The 20,186-nt window shown below is 39.1% G+C and overlaps 2 protein-coding genes across 4 annotated transcripts in view; both read left to right on the forward strand.

Moving 5' to 3' along the window:
* The window catches only part of inpp5ja (inositol polyphosphate-5-phosphatase Ja), a 28,986-nt gene extending 24,048 nt beyond the window's left edge, over positions 1 to 4,938 (forward strand). For all 3 annotated transcript variants that reach the window (XM_055208863.2, XM_073874092.1, XM_073874093.1), the window contains 2 exons: positions 502 to 606; positions 995 to 4,938. In XM_055208863.2, the coding sequence (XP_055064838.2) occupies positions 502 to 606; positions 995 to 1,453 (564 nt within the window). In that variant the 3' untranslated portion in view covers positions 1,454 to 4,938. The remainder of the gene's footprint in view (positions 1 to 501; positions 607 to 994) is intronic.
* A 5,527-nt stretch (positions 4,939 to 10,465) lies between these two features.
* Positions 10,466 to 19,159, forward strand: mat2aa (methionine adenosyltransferase 2Aa). Its single transcript, XM_055208862.2, has 9 exons — positions 10,466 to 10,731; positions 12,613 to 12,690; positions 12,775 to 12,897; positions 15,789 to 15,901; positions 15,988 to 16,131; positions 16,215 to 16,433; positions 16,520 to 16,702; positions 16,781 to 16,914; positions 17,383 to 19,159. The coding sequence occupies exons 1-9, from the start codon at positions 10,641 to 10,643 to the stop codon at positions 17,483 to 17,485; spliced, it is 1,188 nt and encodes a 395-aa protein (XP_055064837.2). The 5' UTR covers positions 10,466 to 10,640; the 3' UTR covers positions 17,486 to 19,159.
* The last annotated feature ends 1,027 nt before the right edge of the window (positions 19,160 to 20,186 follow it).

Below are 20,186 nucleotides of genomic sequence, written 5' to 3' on the forward strand. Positions count from 1 at the left end.
AACAGAAAGTCATTCTAAATCCAAGCGACAATGGTAAAAAAAGAAAAAAAAATTATAAACCAATACCTAAAATGACACGAATTGGAAAATTGCGTCCATGAACATGAATAAATAAATAAAATATTTCATGACAATACCACGAAATGACTTGAGATGTTTCTTAGAGATCCGGCATTCACGGGCCAACTTGTCCATGACCTTCTGTCTACTAACTGGCGTGCTTCAATCAATCCCATCATAAACCACCCAGATTATCACGGATTTAAATCTTTGAGATTTGAAAATCAGTGAACAGTATTAGCAATATGTTAAGAAGAATTATTTTATGCGACCTTATCCATGTACAGTATTATAGATCTTACGTAACGCCTATACAATCTTCAAACAGCTCAAGGCTGCTCAAACAATCCGGCTTTGCTTTGTCTAGCCAACAACCGGTTTGTTTAGCATCATGGTGTCCTTTCGCTTTTTTAGTCTAAACGTCTTTTATGTGGCCTTCAGGTGACATTTTCTGAAGAGGATTTGCCCAGAGACCCGGGAAAATATATTTTGGGATACTACAGTAACAACATGAACAGCTTCGCAGGAGTGACTGAACCATTTCAGGTCCCTACTGCACTCACAACGAAATGCAAATATGTGTTTTGTTTGCATGAGCAGCATTGTATCTCAGACCGAGTTACTTCCAAGGGCATAATGACTCAGTCAGCGCACCCTAGCATTGCCATTGTCAACACTGATTTATTTGTATTTGAAGGCAGACAGGCTCAGATAATAAACAACAAGATTGAATTGCATTGCATGCATACCAGACAAGGTGAAACCACATTATTTAAAGTATTCACTAATGCATGTATAACACTAGTAGTCATTAATCAGAGATAGATGTGCAAAAACATTTATTAGTCTTAGTGGCGTTTCCTATTAGAACTTTAATTTACAATATGAGAACTGTGACCTGCCAGCTTTCAAGCCTGTCTGTTATTGTCAACAGGTGCACCTGCCCATGTCCACGCCCCCTGCACCAGCATATCGCTCGCGCTCGGACAGCTCTGATGTCAGCTCTGAGGATGACAGCACGCTGGTCCTGTTGGCCCCCGTCTCTCGTAGTCCCAGTCCTGGAAATCAAGGCGGCAAACGTCACCACCATAAGCATCATCGCAGCCGCAGCCCCGCCGTACCGGCGCTCTCCGCCTCGCCTCTTCCCTCCCTCCAGTCCCTCAGCCTCTGCCCGCGACCCCGCGACGGCCACGTGCAAACCTCTTCCGGCAATGCCAAAAAAGAGCGCTTGGTTTTTTCAGACACACTGACATCACCCTCACTAAGCCCCCTTAGTCCACGGACCCCCTTGTCTCCCGGGTGCGGCATCAGCGCCCCGGAAGCCCTGGTAGCAGCCATTTTAGGAGAACACATGTCTGCACAGATAGGCAAAGCTGGGGATACGGCACTATGACATGGCTGTCATTCGCCTACTATTTATTTATAGACTTTATTTAGCTTGCTGTAATGCACGTCTGTTTCAAAGGAATTGCATTGAAGAACGTCCATTTCTGTGTGCAAAGGTCCTGTTAGGGAATCTTTTCAATTGTCAAAGGCTCAGCAGGAGTTTGTCATGCGTTGTCATGCTTTACACAAGTTTCCTTGTTTTTCAGTGTTTGCGTCGCCCATAGAGATTTATTTGGCTGATAATGCTTTATTAATGATAGATTGTAAATTTGTGGCAGTATAACTACACATAAAGCATTCTTTTGATCTAAAAAGCCTTTTATAGTGCAGGACAACCTGACTTAAGGTAAAACTGTGCTGTTAGAATCAAAGCAAACAATGATGTCAGCATTTATCTTAGCCTTTACTATCAACCAGCAATCGTGGCCACTGGCCGATAAAACGTCCGGTCCAAAAGTCTGAGACATAAGTGGATATTAGTGATTAAAAATTTAGACTAGATTAGGATTTTGATACATTGTGATACTCCAGCCATATATCAAAATTACCTCATGATTTACTCATCCTGAAGCAATACGAGATATACATGTCCATCATCTTTCAGACGAACATATTTGGAGTTATTTTAGTTAATGTTTTTGCTCTTCCAAGCTTTTAACAGTAGAAAACAGGAATCAGGGAACAACTTCTGACTTTGTAGCCCAAAAACGTGCATCATTATTCATAGAGAAAATACACACAGCTTTAAGAGGTTAAAGGCGGAGTGCAAATTTTTTGAAAGCCAATGTTGATATTTGAAATCACCTAAACTAACACGCCCCTACCCCAATAGAATCTGGACCTTCTTTTGATAGACCCGCCCCACACATACGCAACCCCGGCAAGGATGTCGGTTAGTAGACACGCCCCTTACTGCTGATTGGCTACAAGTGTGTTTTGGTAGTCGGCCCGACTCCACTGTGCACTCCGCCTTTAATATAGGTGATGCAATTTTGTAGGAAAAATATCCAAATTTTAAATTTAATAAACTAACTAGCTTCCGGTAACGATGCCATCTTCGACTCACGCAATATACGAGCATTGGTTGCCATACGTCTTATTCAGTCCGCCACCATGTTGATTCCAAACCGAGACTGTGAGGGATCAACGATAAATGTTCAGAGCGTGTGCTTTAAACCTATTGTTTTTATCAGGATGCTGGTCATTCAGCCACCAAAACACAGAAAATACATCATTTTACAAATTTCAACAGGACCTCAGAAAACATGTATTGTTAAAATTAGAAGCGACATGTAAAATTCTGTGTAAAAATGCTGTATTTTTGGTGTTTTGATGGCTTAATGACCAGAATTCCGGTACAAAACGCACGCTATGTTGTGCCTCAACGAGTTAATTGAACGAAAGTTCATGAACTCGTTCATATTTTGGGCGAATGTGAACTGAACGTACTGTATTACTGCCTGATGAACGTTACTGTGAACTTGTTCATTCTGGTGTTTGTGAACGGCACGCTCTCTCAGTTTAACGTCGTTTAAAAGGGTGCCAGATTTCTATAGAGTCTTCCATAGATATATACACTAGATGTCGTCTTGGGGTTCTAAGCATGCCTCAAAACCGCCGCCATCTTAGAACAGGGGTCTTGTTATAGGAAGTAGCTAGGTAAAGCTGCTATCTCCGCCTGTACTTCGAATTCATGGACGATGCCAGACTTTTGTGCTGCGTATAGATGTTAGGCCTACTAGCACTATGTATTATAGTTAGAAAAAGTTGATTTTCAGAATATCAAAACTTTATTTTTTTTTCTGGACTTAATGCTAACCAAAAGAAAACCAATAAAATCGCATTCACGATGATTTATGGTGATTTTATTTCCGTTACACCATTGCCTACAATGACGCTGATGCGGAGTTCCCCTGTTTCAAGATGGCGGCTCCATTTGACGCATTCGGTCCAATGAACTGCCGTAGCCAAGGCGACATCTAGTGTACATATCTATGAGAGTCTTCCAGGCGAAAACCCGACTAAAACACACTGTAAACAGGCCTTAAGGTGTAGCGGGAAAAAACACCCAATCTGACAACACCAGCCACCAGTGTTTCACGGCTACATGCGTCATCAAAACAAAAAAGCAGCATGGAGGTGACACACTGACTCTGGACGCTGCTGAAATCCCTGCCGCGCCACTCACATAGTTTAACATTAAATAACATCATATTTGTCCCAAATCGTTAACGATTAACGTAGGCTGCTAACGCATATTCTGGATCTTGAAATAGACTCTGACTAAGCTCACGCTATTTAACGTGCACGTGCGGTGTGCGATACCTGCGAGTTGTCCTACACTGACGCCACGCAGGGCCCGGTGTGCGACCCCCTTGAAGCACCCCCCTACTGAAAAATCCAGCTAAGACCAGCATAAGCTGGTGAGCTGGTTTTAGCTGGTCCCCAGCTTGGTTTTAGCTGGTTTTGCTGGTGTAGGAAGCTGGTTTTGCTGGTGTAGCAAGCTGGTCTAGGTGTGTTTTGGTCGCATTTTAAGCTGGTCTAGCTGGACTTAGCTGGTCATGCTGGAATACCAGCTGGCCCACCAGCATGACCAGCTTTGTCAGGCTGGGAGGACCAGCTTAAACCACCTTAAACCAGCTAAAGCCAGCTACCAGCTTATGCTGGTTTTAGCTGGATTTTTCAGTAGGGCCAGCTAGCCTTTCTCCAAAGATTTATTTAAAATCTTAAAAAGTCTTGTGAAATGTCCTCTTTTGGACAAGTTTGAATTGCTTGAGGGTGAGTAAATCATGGAATAATTTGAAATTTGGCTTTAAAACATGATTCTGCACTATTTCATACGATAATATAAGCCATGTTTGTGACCACACCTTTAACTTCTTTATACAATATTTCTTTGTGTCTGTTAAAACAAGCAAGCTGCTCTTAAAAAAATTATGCTGAATCATTATGGATCATCATGTTTAGCGCTTGTCAGATTTCATTCCAGCTTCTGCTCAATAATAGTTGTGTGTTTAACAACAATGTACAATGGCTTTGAATTCAGCAATACAATTTATTGAAAGCCAACATTATGTATTTGAAATTAACATCTATTTTACATTCATTTAAAATTCACTACACAAAATTTGCACTATGCATTGACAAAATTGGATGAAATGAGCAATTTTCAGCCAATCAGATGCATTCATCAGACGTTGTCTTAGTAACTGTTTTAAGGGCACACGTAAGTGGCGTGTGCACGTGCTGTAAGACCACCATCCAAGGTTTTAGCATAGATTATTCATTAACCACCCATGCATTCGAAGCATTTTCCGGTCAAGCCTTTCCTGAAACAGCAAACCTTTGACAGAGGCGGCTGACTAAAATCATCCAATCAGACGAGCTGTGGTCATTTATGGCATTTCGTGATGATTGATTTGTTTGAACTGAATGAAGTTGGTGTGCGTGAACGTAAAATAAAGCATACATTTCAATGACATGTTTAGATTTTACACTTGTAATGTTGTTATTTTGAGCTCTTTGAAGGTTACAGGAAAATGATAATAGAACGTTCCACACCTAGAGGCAACAAACAAGTTATGTAAAGCTACCGAATCATTACAGACGTTAAGAAGCTACGTGAATGTACCATAAGAGTTGTGTAATACCTGTATATTGTAAGGTTCTGACACGTTCATGAGAGACGAATTGCGAAATTAAAATGAATATAGAAAACATCTCCTTTACGCAACTGTATCACCTGGCTGTAACACGTGTACAGAAGAGTTGTTTGTCCGCCACCTCAGCAGGTGTGAGTTTACTTCACTTTACATTGCATAATATTGCACCACTCCAAATAAACACACAGCTCAATCATCTCAAAGGTCCTGCATTGGATTTTCGTAGTGATAAAATCCATTGTTTTGGATAAATCACAATAAATAAATTAAATTGACAAAACAAAAACATTAATATAAAGTATGAACATGTATTCTACTAATGTTTATGTTTTGTTATTTTAATTTATTGTGATTTTTTTTGTACTAAACATATTTTGTACTAGTACAGTGCACATTGTAGGCATATACAAAAATGCAGACAAGGGTTAACCCAAAGAAAATCAGGTCCAAGACATTAAGGGAAAATAGATATTTTTAGTATAACATACTTAAAGAAAATGATGTGCTACTAAGGGGCAGTTCACATTTTGTGTCTTTTGCGCGCATGTTATTTTAAATGTAGAAAATACTTTAAAGTTGCCATGAAAATTACATTTAAAAACGTGTAATTTGTTTTGGAATATTGTGGTATGTTTTTACAAATTATTTTTTTTTAATAATGTATGTGCCCTCATAATTTTTAATCAAAAACGCAAATCTCCTCCCCTTCAAAAAACCACCTCTCTTTACTTTCGCTCATATGGTATGGTAGGTGGGCGGGTTCGGGAGAAGATCGCAGCGATTAGCAATTAGCAAGATGACCCAACTTCAAACAATCCAATCAGATCTCAATCCAGCCCTGCCTTATTTCATTAAGAAGCCGTTACACACACTAAAAAAATTCATTCACTTTACAGAATTTTTTAAAGGTAAGTGGTTGCAAACAATTTATTTAAGGTACATTCAAACAAAAAAAACTTTACAAAAAACTTTTGTTTAAATGTAGCTTAAATAAATTGATTGCAACCACTTACCTTAAAAAAAATGTGTACATTTAATGAATCATTTTGATTTATGGCGTAATAAAGCGTGTTAGGAAAATGCACAGTCACGGTTTTAAGGCCAATTCACACTTAATTGTTGCTGCATTGAAAAAAATATTTTTTTCAATTTACTCAATTTTTTAAGGTAAGTGGTCGCAATTAATTTATTTAAGCTACATTTAAACAAACAAACAAAAAATGTGAAAAACAAACCAAAAAACTTTTGTTTAAATGTAGCTTAAACATTTTTTGTGACCACTTACCTTAAAAAAATTGAGTAAATTTAATGCATCATTTTTTTCAGTGCATTCGGGTATACGGCGTAATAAAGCGTGTTAGAAAGACAGAGGAAAGTGCACAGTCACGGTTTTAAGGCCAATTCACACTAAATTTGTTGCTGCACTGAAAAAATGTATTTATTCAATTTACTCAATTTTTAAGGTAAGTGGTCATTAATTTATTTAAGCTACATTTAAACATAAATTGTTTGCGTCCACTTACCTTAAAAAATTGAGTAAATTTAATGCAGCATTTTTTTCAGTGTGTTTGTTCGAGTTTGTTGGGTCAGTGTGAAATCCCTCACTGTAAAAAATACTTTGCTGCCTTAAAAATTTTTGTTGAATCAACTCGGATTTACAAGTCATTTCAACTTACTATTATTTATCTTGACTAGAGATAACTACAGGTGAGTTGTTATAACTTATAAAATTAAGTTAACTTTTCTCAACTCTATTTTATAAGTTGTGACAACTCATCTCTGTTGACATGACTTGTAAATCTGAGTTGATTTAACAAAAAATTTTAAGGCAGTAAAGTATTTTTTACAGTGCAGTTGGCAGTTTGCGTTGTTGAAGTTGGTTGGTCTTGGATCAGTGTGTATTGGCCTACTGGCTTTTAGATGCGAAATGTAAACCGCCCTAAATATGACAACATAAGTGTTCAGCTGGGAAAATAGTCATACAGATGGTTAAAGTCAACGGGGAATGCATCCATCTGCTGAGATTTAACATGATCAAGGGTGAACAAATTGTTTAAAATGTAACCTTGGAGCCATGAAGGCCATTTTTAATTGTTTCGAATTCAAAAAAAATAAAGGCATCTTTTATCTACCGAGAATGAGGGAGTCAGAGGACCTTGCCAGTGCATCAAAATACAGCACCTTGCTAGTAGAGTGAGAAAAGCTGCAAACTCAGTACAATGAAATGGCAATGGATGCTTCCGTTTAAAGCCAAAACTCCAAACAAACCAAAGTTTTCATTTTATTTAATGCCAGAATTTCATGGCACATGAGATAAAGCGAAAGCAAAGCCTTCTACTGCAAGACCAAAATCTACTTCACTGTGAATTCAATGAGGTCTTTGTTAACAAAGCTACAAAAATATTGTATCATAAGATTTTACTTTGTGGAACATCGTGTGACTCTCCAAAAACCTGTTAAGAATATGAATATGAGTCATGTTGTAGCTTAAAATCAGTCAATAAATTTAAATTACACATTAAAAGTAGCTTATTTTAGGATTATAAAATAATTTCTTTTCACAACAATAGGCATACTTTACATTATCATTATTCAAAAAAATTTATCTCTAAATGCTGTATTGTCATTTTGGTATAAAATTTGTCTTATACTAATGAGAATCTAATCGCGAGAATAATGATAATTACAAAATAACCTGATAGTAAAACAACCTGATTTAATCACACATCTGTGATAAATAAAGAAAAGTAATATACACTTTATGCTATGATATTTGTAATTTAGAGCACTCTAAAAATGGCTGGGTTATTATTAATCAATGGGTAAATATTGGACAGACAGAACACGTGCTGGGTTAAAAATTGACCCAATGCTGGTTTATTTTAACCCAACTGCTGGGTTATTACATCATGGTTGCATAACAACAACCCAACATTGGGTCATTTTTAACCCAGCACGGGGTAATTTTTAACCCAGCACATGTTCTGTCCAATATTTACTCATTATGAGTCAAAAATAACCCAGACATTTTTAGAGTGAGGCTATAGTATGGCATTCCAGTTAGTATATAACCTTTTGTGATTGTGCCACTGCAAGCGGTTATCTGGTTATACTATTTTATTGAATTATGTAACATGAGGGTTTGATTGAAGGAAATGAGACGTTCCCATGAACTACGGCCAAACTTTATGAAGTATTGTTTGCATACCAGGCATGTCTTGACATCGGTTGTGTAATTAGATAAAATACATAACAGCTTATAGAACAGAAGCCAATGTTTGGGGAATCACCCTTCGTGTCCCTAAAAAAACCCTAGTTCACACATGTAAATACAAGCAAAGACCTTTATTCATCATGACTGGCCAACTTCCAATGCAAAACGAAACAGAAAGGATGTTGTTGGCTTATACAAAAGCTCAAAAAGAAACCAAATGTAAACCTTTCTGCATGGGCTAACAAACATTACGTTTTTTTTTATTATGTAGATTTTATATAGAAAACAGTTAATCATAAAAAATGACTTTAGGTGGGTTTTTACAGCACTGAAAAAATGATTCATTCAATTTACTCAATTTTTTTAAGGTAAGTGGTCACCATCAATTTATTTAAGCTACGTTTAAACAAAAAAATTTGAAAAACAAAACAAAAAACTTAACTTAAATAAATTGATTGCGGCCACTTACCTTAAAAAATTAAGTAAAATAAATGAATATTTTTTTCAGTGAGGCAGGGTCACAAATGGTTCTATTTTTAGTTTTCTTTAATCACATTTTTAAAAATTGTCACAAAATTCATTGTTATTAAGAATTTTTAGATAAAAGAACCGAAAAGTTATGACATACAGTAGTGTCCAAAAGTCTTAGGTCATCGTGACACCATTAAATTTGTCATTCTAGTAATGGTATAATGACCATATATGATTATTTCCCAGTGTCTTTATTAGAATACAAGAAAATACTGGAAATTTGTACAGAAAAACGGGACATGACGTCCTGCTTTGGAGCTCTGTTTTTTATTAAACAAGATAAGGGCTCAGGGAAATACAATAAAGTCATGATGTTACCAAACTATCTATATACTATCTGCAATACCGTCAAAAGTGCAGCTTTGGGGTGTATTTTATTGAGCTGAAAAGGTGGGCTTGTGATGTTTAGATCATCTGCTGGTCCATTTATAATTTTTAGGCAAGATTATCAAATATGAACTTCCCAGTCATGAGTTTAGATAAGGAGAGTGGACTCGCTGACCGCCCGAGTTAAACTCTAAAGCCTCCGTCTATTGCACCTCCTGGCACTTTAAGAAATTGCAGATTAGATGGGATAACAGAGGCACATGCGGTGTACAAAAAGACATAAAGCTTGTGACGGATTATTGTCATGTTTAACGGTCATGCACACAATGATAGTGTCGCATGTTTATGATTCATGCATTGGTGGCCTACAACTTGGTGACCTAAAACACCAAAAGTGAAACATCTCATAGACTTGCATTGTTTTCACAGCAGGCTAATGATATTTTACATGCTTTAACGCAATGGCTAAGCTTAATTCTTACACAAACTTCTTGACAGTATTTCGTATATGTGAAAATGTCACATCTCATTGAGGCCTTTTTAATGATTTGCCCACACAAATAGCTTAACCACATAGAAAAGTATAAAGTAGCGAGATAAACCAAGCAGCTCTGTCCACAAACATTAATTTACTTGTTTTAAAAACATTGTGATGCAACAATAAATGCGTTGCTTTATCAGTACAAAGGGCAACTTTCAAGGATGACGTACATTCCTGTTATAGGTTACACATTGGCAAAGGACAAAGTGCACCTAACTGTCACATTTTACATAGCTTATATGCAATGCATAATCTTATTAAATAGGATTCTCTGATATAGCAGATTATTTTAGGTACAGAAATATTAACATACAAAAATATAAGAGGCATTTGTTCAAGTAACAATTTTATTTGGAGTAACCAAAATGACACCAAATAAACTATTAATATTTTGCTAATATTTGTGCATAAATCAGAAAATTAGGTTTCAGACTCCAAACAGAAATGATTGCTAATGAATAAAATAGCCTATTTAGGTCATATATTAATTAAACTACGTATTTTTCCTTTAAATCTCAGTTTTATTTTCAAATAAATGTTTGTATATGCTTATTCAATGTCCTAACATGAAAAACATGTCAAAACATATGGTTTTGTGAAGGTTATTTCCTAGAATCATGATGCGGTGGTACTCTTTTGTCTGCAGGCTGTTGCGGGGCCTCAAGTTGCATCTGATTGGCCGGGGGAAAGATGGACGGGGGCGCGCCCGAGTGACGTTCCGATTTGGAACGAAGTGGGAGGGATATAAACTTCCTCACCGGCTCGCGTGAACATTTGAGGTCAAGTCTACATTGTGCGTCCACGACTGATCATCGACAGAAACATCCCTTTAAAACCGGCGTTTGGACAGCAAACAGACTCTGAAAACGCAATAGCAGGCAGAGCGACACATTTAGACGGGCGCAATAATAAATTAAACATGAACGGTCAAATGAACGGTTTCCACAACTCCCTCATCGATGAAGACTGCTTTTTGTTCACGTCGGAGTCCGTCGGTGAAGGACACCCCGGTATGTATCACAACATTGTTAGATATTTACATTTCAAGCACGGTTTTATGCTCATAAGGTCGAGCAGGAGGTGAAAACAGTGCATTGCGCACACGAGGCTGTACGGCTAGCACGTGCTAATAATAACATTTAATTATCGGCACGTTAAAACATTTACGATGTAACTTAACGGATGTAACGTTAAATAATAAAACTGTTGCGTACAGGTTAAGTGCGATTTCTTTGTGGCAATATAAGACTAGTGTGATATGTACGCTTGCTGAGCGGCGCAGCGCGTTGTGTCGCAGGATATAAGGCCCAACGCTAATCTAGCTAAATTAGGCCGTAAACCATATAAAGGGCGTACTCGGCATTTCTTTATTTTGAGTGTTTAAGTGTATATAGATGTGAAAATAGATTAAATGTACCCACAATTGGTTGTTAATTGTAAGCGAGTCTATTTGGTGGGTGTGCGCTCGCATGGTTGCCATATTGTCGGCGGGATTTGCGGCGCCGCTTGTGTTCAGTGCAATGCGGACCCACTGCGTGGTGTTCTGCCTACTTGCTCGATTTCATCAGTTTCACGGGACACATTCATTTTTGAACCATTTTCAGTGACGATAGATGTTACCCAAATAAAAACGATTCCTTAAAAGTATTATTGTTTGTGAATTTAGCACTGAACTTTGACACCCCTACACGTGGTTTGACTGAACTTTCTTCTCCCTCAACTACCCGCGTTTATTGCGTCAGACCGAAACCCACTGTGCATGCGCACTGTAACGGGGGCGCATAGCAACTGTATAGTTTGAGCTCACGCGCTGCTCCGTTTCTAAACAATTAAGTTTAAATGAAAGAAACTGATGAACAAACGACGAGGGGGGGTACAATTCTAAAAAAATTGGATGAAATAAAAATTATTTAAAGTAAATTTTCCAAATAACGTTGTGAAGAGGAAAGCAATCTCAGCCTAACCTTAAGATTAATTCTAGAAATTATCATAAAAATGTATCATCAAAACCACGCTGCAACGGGACATGACGTCATGCTTTGGAGCTCTGTTTTTATTAAACAAGATAAGAGCTCATGGAAACAATAAAGTAGTCATATTACCGTACTATCGGCAGTACTGTCAGTAGTGTGGTGATTGAGATAAAGATTTCTGGACATAGTCTATTTATGATCAATTTTTAGGCTAGATTATCAAATATGAACTTTGCAAGCTGCCTGCGTTAACAGTTTAACTGAATAACCGTTAATGTTGTTGCTGTCTGAGTACTGCAATGAGAAGTTTGTATGCAACTTAACCTTGTGATTTCAATGCAGTTGCCAAACATTTACGTAATCTCAACTGCTTTTGGCTCAGACACTGCCCCATGTGCCTGATTGCTTGGGAAGCAGTTTAACGTTTGTTTATTGAAGTGTGTGTGTGTGTTGCCCCCACACTAGTAGTGGTTTGATATTTCGTTCGGCATCAGTGTACCTTTTTAATGAGCTCAGCACACTGTAAATCCAAGTACAGTATTGATGGTGTGGGGGGAGAGGTTTACAGTCCCACAGCCATTGGCTTACCTCGGCCCTAAATATAGCCTTATACTGTAGTGACTGCAGCGTGATCACAGCTATGGGTATTCCTGTTGTCACTTGAGAGACTGAACTGCAGTGACACATGCGTTTCACCTGTTGTATAGCAGTAATGAGTACTGCAACGTGAAACTGTAGCAGGAATTTACTTAGAAGTTTCCATGTAAAGTTGTCAGGGTCATAATTTCAATAGCATCAAATTGCACAAGCATTTAAGCTATACATATTTATTATTATTATTGTGGATAACCTTAAAATGCATGTGATGATTGATTTATGTAGAGTTTAGAGAGTTGATCATATGCTTTTTCATTCCAGATAAGATTTGTGACCAGATCAGTGACGCCGTGTTGGACGCCCACCTCAAACAGGATCCTGATGCCAAAGTAGCATGTGGTGAGTGTCAAATTCTGCTTTCCTGTGGACTTGCACCCTTCGTTTTTATCATCTTCCTGAACCCGTATCAATTTCTCCTTGCAGAGACGGTTGCCAAGACTGGAATGATCTTATTGGCTGGTGAGATCACCTCCCATGCTTCAGTTGACTATCAGAAGGTTGTCAGAGATACCATCAAGCACATTGGGTACGACGACTCTTCCAAAGGTAAATATAAGTAGTAATAAATAAAGAGCTCTGATGCAAAAACCTTATAAAGCCTGGAGTTTTTTGCAAAGCCTTGCAAAGTATCAGATGCTCATATTGAACATTAAGGTCAGAATTTATGACCGATACTACTAGTTAAAAATATTTAAAACGCTGGGTGCCTGCAGACATTTTGCCACTTTTCAATCCTTAATTTGTGAATGTCCTGTAAATGACGCAAATCGGTGCTGACCTGATGATCTGGTGAAGTAATTATTTGTTGGAGAAATTATTTGTACTGCATATTTGTCCGTGCTTGAGTGTGGTCCTTATTTTTCAACTTTTAAAAGTTCAAGCTCTCACCCCACCAATATGTTTGAATAAATAAAAAGTTTGGCAAGATTTGTTCAGTTTTAATTAATATTTAGATGTTGCTCAAGACCTTTGAAGTTTAACACATTCGCGTGTTATGTGATGCTTTGTGCTAGCATGTATAATTGTTTAATAATACATATTTATGGCAGCAATGGACTTATTTGACCATGCTCCAGCCAATTAAAACTCCTGTTTTAGTTGTGATATGTCTTTCAAAGCAAGAAAGCTTTAATGAGAATAAAGCACAATGGACAATATACAATGAGACAATGGCTGAAGCAACACAAAGCAAGTCTGCTATATAGTTACTCGGATCAGAAGAGACTGAAATTACTGGAACAAAGTTACCCTCCAAGAAGCAAGTATTATGTGTCATGTGCACTTTTAAATGGTACAGTTTTTGCAAAAATATGTGATTTTGGAAATATTCAAAGGCTTTAGCAACCCCTAGATATTGTAGGAGCAATTCAAAATTTTGCACAGTGTGTTTTTATTGATATCCTAACACATTTAGGGGGTGATGCGGCTTTCACATAGGAAATGCGCTGCGCTCGCCGCTTGGTTCAGCGCTGCCAAGCGATTTGTGCTCTGCTGGCCAGACCAAAGTAGGTGGGGTTTTCAATAAATTACTTCAGTGTTTATATTGGGGTTAAATAATGGATGAGGACTACAGAGACTGATGTTGCCCGTATCACACCTGACATGCCAACTTGAATTTCTATGTGTTTCCATGACACTGCTTTCCTTCAGATGTCTCTGTAGGAGCTCCGGGAATTCCGAGTATAAGCTTTTTGTCCATTTTGTTTGAATGCCCTGTTTCTATTGGCCGCGCGGGTAATCGTCACAGAGCGCATCGCAAAAGTTAAACTATTTTAAACTTTGACCTTGGCAAGAGCGCAAGCCATTGAAATGAATGGGTGTCATTGCACAGCGCACATCGTGTGAAAACATGTGTGAAACATGTGAAAGCCGCATAAGAGTTGAAAGAAATTGACCCATTATAAGGACCACTAGGGCTGGGTATTGATTCAGATGTTCCAGATCGATTAAATTTCGATTCAAGCTATCAAATCGATTCGATTCTCGATTCAATTTCCGATTCCGGATCTCGGGTCGGTTTTTATATTCAGTTCTCAATTCAACTCAATGAATTAGATACAAATAGATTTAATACAAATACTATATTAATAAAAAAGAACAGTGAACATAAGTTTACAAGTGGGTAATTAATAAAAAGAAATTAAAAGCCACAACACTATCGTCGTCTTGCTAGCGAAATCTTAAATGCCTCCATACCTCTTACTTTTTATGTGAAGGTGGCATCAACGTCGGTGAAGCACCCAAAACCTCAATTTTAAGGACTAAATGAAAGAATGACAGGCTCACCTCTTGCTCCTTGGTAACATTGCGCAAGGCAAAAAAGAGGGTGACATCTAGTGAAGAAGACTAGTAATTTAATTAATGTTAATCTTACGTTCAATGTTTGCAGAAAAAAATATGGGGGAAAAAATCGACCACGTTTTAAACGATTAATCGACAAATCTATTTTTTTGCACATTAGTGGCCAGACCTTCACCGATTGCCTCTGCTTTGGACCCTGACCATAAACATCTCCCTTTTTGCACAAAGAACGAAGACACAAAAGCAAAACAGTTTGAATTGTATCCCTGCTTTAGTAATGGCCACTGTGGTGGATAAAAAGAGACAATCTGCCCTCTTTGGATATCAATCCTCTGGACGATGGTTTTCCAACCCTCTCCCTGGAGGGCACCTGTCCTGCAAAGTTCAGCTCCAACCCCAAGTAAACACGCCTGAACCTGCTAATCCAGTTGTTCAGGTCTACCTAAAACTGAGGGACGGGTGTGTTTGAGTAGGGGTGGAGCTTAAATATGCAGGACAGGTGTCCTCCAGGATACCCATGCTCTGGACTGACCGTGTGCTCTTTGTTAATGTAATGTTGGGTGAAAACTATTGGTGGATCTGTTGCTGCTGTTTGCACGTTTAAATCAAAATAAAACATTGTATTGTTTTCACAGACAACCATCAACTATATTTTTACTCGATGGCAATATAATATTAAAACCTTATCATCAGTTAATGTTGGGTTAACAAGCTGCCGTTGTTGGATGGGAAAATTAAGTGAAAATAACATCCCTACTCTCAACGGATTCTACAAACAAACCAGTATTTCTGAATGACCTGCGGGCGAGATTAAGTGGATTTGAAGCCAAAGTATCTGATGAATGTATAATATGTGCCGAGAGCCTCGGAGGTGGCGTTTAGCAGCATTTCCATCTGAGCAATTAATTGTAAAATTGTGTGTTTTATACCACCAATGCTTTGAAATGTTCCACGAGTGTCTTAATTAAAATAACCACCAGAGCCATCTTTGTTGTAACCGTGAAATTATTGACTTCGGTCCTTTGAATAGTTTGCTTCGGCATGCTGCATTATGACTGGGTATGCATGTCATTTTGTTTTTTATTGCTTTGTTGTGCAAGTGTCAACGTATTTATTCAGTCTTTGCTTTATTTAAGGGTTTGACTACAAGACCTGCAATGTGCTTGTGGCTCTTGAGCAGCAGTCACCTGATATTGCTCAGGGGGTTCACCTTGACCGCAGTGAGGAAGATGTTGGAGCCGGAGACCAGGTACGAAACCTGGGTTATGTCTAGATTTGTGTTTCTGTTGTTGCATAGGCAAGAAATTTGAGATTCTTACTGTGTTATGTTTTTAGGGGCTGATGTTTGGTTATGCTACTGATGAGACTGAAGAGTGCATGCCGCTGACCATTGTTCTGGCACACAAGCTGAACGCCAAAATGGCTGAGCTTCGCCGTAATGGCACCCTGCCTTGGCTGCGCCCTGACTCTAAGACCCAGGTGAGAAACCGCTCCAACTCAATAAAAATATGCAGTACTTTGTACCAAGTTTAGATGTAAATAACATCCATTGTCTTCTCTAGGTGACCGTCCAGTACAGACAGGACCGTGGGGCCGTGCTTCCAGTACGTGTGCACACAATCGTGGTGTCTGTTCAGCACGATGATGTGGTCTGCCTGGATGAGATGCGTGATGCTCTGAAGGAGAAGGTGGTGAAGGCTGTTGTGCCCAGCGTCTATCTGGATGATGACACAATCTATCATCTTCAGCCCAGTGGACGCTTTGTCATCGGAGGCCCACAGGTTTGTATCTCATTGAGTGGTTAAATAATAAATCGATTTAATGTTACTTCACCTGTGTTTACTCTTATCATACTTTTTTTTTTTAGGGAGATGCAGGTTTGACCGGCCGCAAGATCATTGTGGACACTTACGGAGGTTGGGGTGCCCATGGAGGCGGGGCTTTCTCTGGGAAGGATTACACCAAAGTCGACCGCTCCGCTGCGTATGCCGCCCGCTGGGTAGCAAAGTCTCTGGTCAAGGCTGGACTGTGCAAACGCGTGCTGGTCCAGGTGAGATATTTAACAGTTGTGAAGTTATTTCTTGCTGGTAAGATTTAAGTCATTAAAGTTAAAAACCATTCTTCACAGGTGTCCTATGCCATTGGAGTGGCCCATCCCCTGTCCATTTCCATTTTCCACTATGGCACCTCCCAGAGGACCGAGAAGGAGTTGCTGGACATCGTAAAGAAGAACTTTGACCTTCGCCCTGGTGTGATCGTCAGGTAAAAAGTGTACTCTGAGGCAGCCAATAGCTGCCTTGAGATAGTGAGCCTAGGGCTCAGTTGGTCCTCATGTGTTTCCACAATTTGATCTCTGACAGTTAAAGGGATAGTGTGCCTCATTTATTCACCCTGATGTTGTTACAAACCTGTATTAATTTCTTTTTTCTGATGAACACAAATGAAGATATTTTGAGGAATGTTTGTAACCAAACCGATCATTGACTTCCATAGTAGGAAAATAAAGAATACTATGAAAGTCAATGGGGCCTCTGAAAGGTTTAGTTACTTTGTGTTCATCTGAACAAAGAAATGTATACAGATTTGTAACAACATGAGAGTGGGCAAATGGCAGAATTTGTATTTTTGGGTAAACAATGTCTTTAACATTAATGCAGTTAATTGTGTATGACAAAACGTCACACTTTTTATGTATGCAATCGTCTGACTTTGTCTCCTGTATGATTCCAGAGATCTGGACCTGAAGAAGCCAATCTATCAGCGCACCGCAGCTTATGGCCACTTTGGCCGCGATTCCTTCCCCTGGGAAGTTCCCAAAAAGCTTAAATACTAAATCTGTAACCCCCCCTTCCTTTTCCTGGGCAGCAGGTGTGCATTACAGAGAAACCTGCTTAAGCCCACGGAAGGGGGGAGATGTACCAAAATCCCTCAATCCTAACCTCACACCCATTCCCAAAGGTAAATGTCCTCTCCCTTCATTGATGACGCTCTCCTTGTACAACTTGACCTTCAACCCTGTTTCTTTTGCTGTGTTGTTTTTTATTATTATTTAGAAAGATCTGTGGATAATGGTGGCTTGCGTAGGTTTTGTTTGCTTTTTAAAGTTGATTGCGAATGCCCTTTTCTCCACCCACCTTTCTTCGGTCCTTCCTACCTTACCTTACTTGCTTGAAAGAATCAAGTGATGGCACAAATAAGGGTCAAAGGTTGTCGTGATGCTATGCATTGCTGGCTGAAGCACTAACTATAACTCCGCAACATCGTGTTTTACCGACTAAACAAACCAACGCTTACCATTTTCCAGGTTGGCCGCTTTGATAACGTAGAAACCGTCATGAATGGGATCAAGACCTCTCGTGAAATGTAGGCTGAATGTCAAACCTTGTTTTCGGTTGGGTTTAACACGAACTCGGTTACTTTAAATACTGCAGGGATTGGATTGAGAAATAATTTTAAGGAGACTTTTACCCAAAAATGTGTACTGTCGTGGTGGCCGCGTCCAAGACCCTGCACGCCATGTTTGTTTTTCTGACGTGTTACAGAGAAGTCAGAAGCTGCTAACAACCACCGTGGTTTTGCAGGACTCTTGACGTTACCATTTCACAACCTCCACCCAAACTACTATATTTTCAATGGTGATTCCACATAAGACCTTCTGATAGCTGTAATGTGAGATTCTACTAGACCACGGTGGGGGCAAAGCACTCCCCCTCTGTGCACCGCGATAGCGGGCGTAGCTACAGAGAAGCCCTGCTCCCTCGCTGTCACATAGGGGCTGCCTCCACCTCTTAAATTGCTCCATACTTGAAAAACGAAACCTAGTGTTTGCTCGGTGGTCCTCTTGAGCCCTGGCGTTGGTACAGAAAAGCCTGGAACCTCAAGGCGACCACCTTTATTCTATTTTGTACATGAAAGGAATTGTTTTTAAGGAAAACTAATACTTTTTTCAGTTGCGTGCCGCCCGTGTGGCTTCCCTCGGTGTCCTACAGAAAGCTGCGGGCTCTTGCCACAGGGGCCGGCCTTGGTAGCTGTGACCATTGTTACTTTTTTACAAGAGCGGTAGATAAGACTGACCATGCGAACTCACGCACGTTTTACGTTGACGATCCCCAACGTTCCCGCAGGCAGAAGCAAATCTGGCTGGTGTTGTACAGAGAAACCGGCTTCGTTTACATGCTCTCTCTGCTGGGTCGCTTTGGGCTGCAGTCTTTTTTATAATTCATCATCTGTTTTTATTTCATGTTTTGTTTTTTAATTCAAGAGATTTGGTGTATCAGACTGGTTACTGAAAGAGAAGTGCCTTTTTTCTGTTTTTCCCCTTCGTTACTCCTTTCTGTTCTTGCCTTTCCCACTTTTTTGTTCCCCTGCTCTCCTTCCCTCTTGAGTTACCTGTTGTGATGCGTATAAATCCACAGCAAACTCCTTGAAATTCCTTCCTTTCAATGATCCATGATGGTTCTGTCCCTTATATCCGTAAACTGAATAAAATTCTGCCCCTTAAACTGAAGTTTTGTGGTGTTACATGTTTGTGTCTGCTTCATTGGACTCTTAATTTTTGTTTTGTGTGGGTGTTGTACGTAAAATAGGAGAAACGTGATTGTGAAGTATGCTCTCAACTTTCTTTAGACAGTTTTTAATCTTCTCACCATCCAAGTCTATCTGTGAAGTGTCACTTTTTCTTTTAAAACCAATATGGTTTTCAAAACATTTGTATAAATAACTTTGTTCTGGCAGACTATTACAAGTACACTCTAAAAACAAACGGTGCTATATAGCACCAAAAGTGGTTCTTTGCTCGTAATCATGGAGGAGCCGTTTTTGGTGCCGTGTAGCGCCGGTGGGGCACCTGTGTGGAGCCATGTAGTGCTATGTAGAACCAAATGTGGTGCTATATGGCACCTGTATGGTTCTGCACAGGTGCTTCACCGGTGCTGTGTGGCACTGGAAACGGTTCTTCTATGGTTGCGATTCAAATCAACAGTTTTGGTGCTATATAGCACCGTTTGTTTTTTAGAGTGTAAAGCTAAACTTTCTTGTCAGTTCTCATGGTCTCAAAAACCGAAACGGTCAGGTAATTTTTCCCAATCCTGAGAAATTAAAACAGTTATTGTTTTACTGAAGAGTTTAGTGAATATATATAATAATGTAACTCGAGTGTTTAATATGTTCCCTTTTGTTCCTGATGAAGGTCTTTTGACCGAAACGTTGCTGTTTTTTAACTTTTTGAAATAAAGGGAACATAACAGTGTGCAGATCTTTTTTCAATTTTTTATTTGTTTTTTGATTTGGCACCTGGTCAAGACTGTTTTGGATGTGTGTATTCTGATCCTTCTCTATGTACTATTCCTTTAAACGACAACAGACCTCAAGTTTTGAGATGCCCAGCGATCCTGCTTGATCTCCTACGTCTATGAAAAGATGGTGTACAATCTGAATATTTATTGATCTCTCTGTAAGGCAGACAATTACTGGTTACTTCTGACCCTGGTGTTTAAAAATAATGCATAATTTATACAGATTAATTTTTCTTTAGC

This window comes from Misgurnus anguillicaudatus, chromosome 12, assembly GCF_027580225.2.
Source record: "Misgurnus anguillicaudatus chromosome 12, ASM2758022v2, whole genome shotgun sequence".
Lineage (NCBI taxonomy): Eukaryota > Metazoa > Chordata > Actinopteri > Cypriniformes > Cobitidae > Misgurnus > Misgurnus anguillicaudatus.

What these genes read in the sequence shown, in the direction of transcription:
- mat2aa (XM_055208862.2), top strand. Translation starts at nt 10,641, where the DNA reads ATGAACGGTCAAATGAACGGTTTCCACAACTCCCTCATCGATGAAGAC. An exon ending in CGTCGGTGAAGGACACCCCG is followed by an intron (nt 10,732 to 12,612) that starts GTATGTATCACA and finishes TTTTCATTCCAG; the next exon opens with ATAAGATTTGTGACCAGATC. An exon ending in TGATGCCAAAGTAGCATGTG is followed by an intron (nt 12,691 to 12,774) that starts GTGAGTGTCAAA and finishes TTCTCCTTGCAG; the next exon opens with AGACGGTTGCCAAGACTGGA.